General features: G+C 39.3%; 1 protein-coding gene across 1 annotated transcript; it reads right to left on the bottom strand.

Annotated features, from left to right (window-relative positions):
* Positions 1 to 2754: 2754 nt before the first annotated feature.
* Positions 2755 to 3361, bottom strand: IWZ02DRAFT_156125 (uncharacterized protein). The gene has a single exon (XM_066761996.1). The coding sequence runs from the start codon at positions 3265 to 3267 to the stop codon at positions 2953 to 2955; it is 315 nt and encodes a 104-aa protein (XP_066617680.1). The 5' UTR covers positions 3268 to 3361; the 3' UTR covers positions 2755 to 2952.
* Positions 3362 to 3611: the final 250 nt, after the last annotated feature.

The following is a 3611-nucleotide window of genomic DNA, read 5'->3' as shown; positions in this document are numbered from 1 at the left end:
CCTTAGGCCGGATAATATAATAACCTAATAGATAATACTACTACTTAACTCTATACTACTTAGCATCCCTAAGACGGCTACTTACTAATAGTCTAAGAATAGCCCTTTTAGAGGGGGGGATAGTATAATACTATAACTAAGGTAGGGCCTAGAGAACTCTAACTAGGACCTAAAGGGGGCCGTACTAGGACCTAAAGAGGGCTATATATATTAGTAAGGATATATAAACGCCCTAAGAGATAAAACCTAATAAACTAAGGTTTTATCTAATATCTATACTAAATATATTATTATTATTTACCCTTAATTTAACTCCCTATAGTACTAAATCTTATAACCTATTAATCTCCTTATAGTTTATATTATAGTTATTATCTAGCTAAATTTTTTCTAGAGTATTTATAGTTAGTCTAGAGTATTTAGCTTTACTCTAGAGTAACTTTAAATACTCTAGTCTAACTAGATATAGCTTTAGTAGTACTATAACTTCTATAATCTAGGCTTAAAAATATATAAAGAAATAAGAAAAAAATTACTATCTTTAACTTAGTACCCTCTAGAATTTAAAAGTCTATTTATTAACCTAGAATTAGGTCTAGAAAGAGTATAGTATAGTAGTAGCTAATACTAGTTTAGAGTAAGCCTATATATAGTCTTAAGGGATATAGTAGTAGCTTTATTACTACTATTAGAATTATATACTAGAAGAAAGATTATAGTATTATTTTAAAGTACTCTTAGTAGGCCTTCTAGGTATAGAGGTAAGACTATTAAGAAGAAAAGAACTCTAATAGTAAAGAGTTATTAACTTTTAAATCCGTTCTTAGCTATTTATAGTAGTATTAGTTTAGAAGATAAGATGTAGCTTAATTCTAATTTAATACTATTTAGAGAATAATAATAATAAGTATAATAATTAATATTAAGTTACTTATAAATAGTATAATAGTATACTACCTATCTCTTTTACCTATATATCTCTAAGCTATAACTACCTAGTATTCCTAAGAGGCTTACTATAACTATATAAATAGTTCTAGAGAGGCCTTAATTTAGTCTTCTATTAACTACTAAAGCTAGAAGAAGCCTAGAAGTCCTCTAAAATTAGGTAATATAACTAACCTTCTAGTAAAATAGGTAAGCTAGAGTTAGGATAAGGCTTACTATTTTTTACTACCTATAGTCCTTCTAACTAACTTCCTAATACTACTTTAAGGAGACTATATAGACTAGACCTATAGGACTATATTATATAGCCGCTATACTATATTACTTAGTAGTCTAAAGCTAACGTATCTACGCTACTTCTTTAGAAGTATACTATTAGTATTATAGTAATTACTTAAGAAGGGTAGACTTTAACCTAATATATTAAAAATAGCGTTATTCTACTACCTTAATAGATAGTAGACGTTAAGTTTCTCTATTATAAGCTACTCTACCTTTACTATAGCTACCTAGAAAACCTAAATTAGGCTAAAATCTTAATACTAGATTTAGATTAATAAATAGATTAACGAAATTAATAAAACTTTCATCTCTACTTTAATAGGCACGCTATAGTAGTAGTATAACTATAAAAGAAGTACGGTAAAAGTAGCTTAGAAAGAAATCTAATAAGACTAAGACTACTAAAAGTACCTTACTAGAAGAAAGAATACTTTCTATCTATTATAGCTAACGCTTCTAAGAAAAGAGACTATCTAATACTAAGGATCTAGTAGGCTATTACTTTTATATAATAACGTAGTATAGTAGTTAAATCGTAGTATATATTATAGTCTATCTTAGTAGGCGTATCTAATAGAAGAAGGTAGGAGAAAAGAATCTATAATTTATCTTATATAAAAACGCCTTCTTAGTCCGTTATATAGACTTTATCTATTACTACTACGTATATTAAACGTTAAAGCGATGTAAGCCTAATAGTAGAAAAGTACTATATATATCCTAGCTACCTTTAAGATATTAATACCCTTTAGACCCTAAAAATAATAAATAAACTAACTATAAAGTCTTAATAGACTATTTAAAGCTACTAGCTAGCAGCGTTATTATGGATTATCACGGTTTCTAACCGTTTACATCCTCGGATGGATCCTACGGTTGAAGCGTCGGGCTTAAAGTGCCGATTCTCCGCACACACTCGCTTAGATTAGTACTTCAATCCCACCGTCGTGAGACTAGCTCACTACGACTAATCATTACTGTGAGAAAGGAGTCAACTCGCGTGTCTACATCTTGATCTCCTAACATGGATGATGCGCGTTAAGGTGTCTAATCGCGCAATCGGTCTTTTATGCAGCGGTGCGAAGGAGGATCATGGGATTAGGAAGAAGTGTCAGTTTTTAAGCAGTTCATCAGTCAACCAACTTTCATGGCAGCGCATCAAAGTCGACAGAAAACGGTGCGTTGACGATCTGTCCGCGAATCACGAGGCAAGGCGAGGCAAGGAAAAGCAAGGCAAAGCAAGACATTTACGGGCAGGGTAAGACAGGACAGAGTCGGCGGCTTCGCTTCAGCGACCTCAATGTCCTGAAGATTGTTTTGAATCATGCAGGCCGGGCAAGTTCAGTCTGCTTGGAGCGTCTCTCGGGATAGCTTGTTCGCAGGCAGGCGGGTAGAGAGATCTTTACATTGTTGAGGTACGGCTACGTGGCTGTGCGAGAGCGAGAATCGGTGGACCCATGGACGCTGCAAACGTTCGGGCGACGTGGGCGTAGGAGCTCGCTCTCCTTTGGCAATGAGGTGGGCCCAAGACGGCGTGGGGAAGAGGATTGCTTCCTTGCCCAGATGTTCGCGACATTGTTCTCCTAAGGCGCGTGCGGCATCACAAACAACTTCCAGGCAGATGCCGGGACGTCGCTCGTAGCGAACGCCGCCGCCTTCGCCGTCGCACTCCTGCACACGGCCCTCTTGACAGGCGTCCTCACCCAGCATGTATCTCATTGCTCATTTTGACGGCGGTAATCTCGACGCTTGAGACGACGCTCGCTTGCCGCGAAGCTCATCAATCCTTTCAGAATCATGCCACCCCTCGGTGACGTAGCATGCGAGTCTGCTTGCTCCCTCGTAGGGCGCGCCGTCTTGAGCGACAACGGATGCTAAGCGCAGGATAAGTCTAAGCGTAGCGCAGAGCGAAGATTGAGTTGCGGCTTGGGAAACGGGCGGGCGACTTCGATGAATGTGCACCCTTCGCACCAGGAAGAATGCCAGTCTTGTACAGAGAGCCACGAGCAGGATCAGATACACACTACAGGTCCACATGGCGTAATTCAGGGCCTAGTAGGCGTCGAAAAAGGCTCTGGCTCGCTGCTAGCTCCTGACGCGGCAACAGTGACGACAGATTCGCCTTTTACGACAGCGCCCTTAATTTCGCTCGTGATGGCGCTGCTTTCTTTGCGCGTTAGGTAGCGCGGTCCGCTTCAAAGAAGATTGCGCCGCGGCAACCGCCTTACTTGGAAAGGACAGACGTCGCGTTGCTGCATTGCGCAGGCGATTCGAGACACGAGGCCTGCTGAAGTAGAGGGAAAGGTTGACAAGAGACGGCGGGTATCCGGTGCCATACGTACAAGACAGCCCAGTCTTCAACAGCAGCGCGTGGATCGAAG

Source organism: Phyllosticta citriasiana, assembly GCF_038021145.1.
Source record: "Phyllosticta citriasiana strain CBS 120426 chromosome Unknown IWZ02scaffold_22, whole genome shotgun sequence".
NCBI lineage: Eukaryota > Fungi > Ascomycota > Dothideomycetes > Botryosphaeriales > Phyllostictaceae > Phyllosticta > Phyllosticta citriasiana.
The sequence above is the reverse complement of the archived record's forward strand: the minus strand, read 5'-3'. Positions and strand labels throughout refer to the sequence as shown.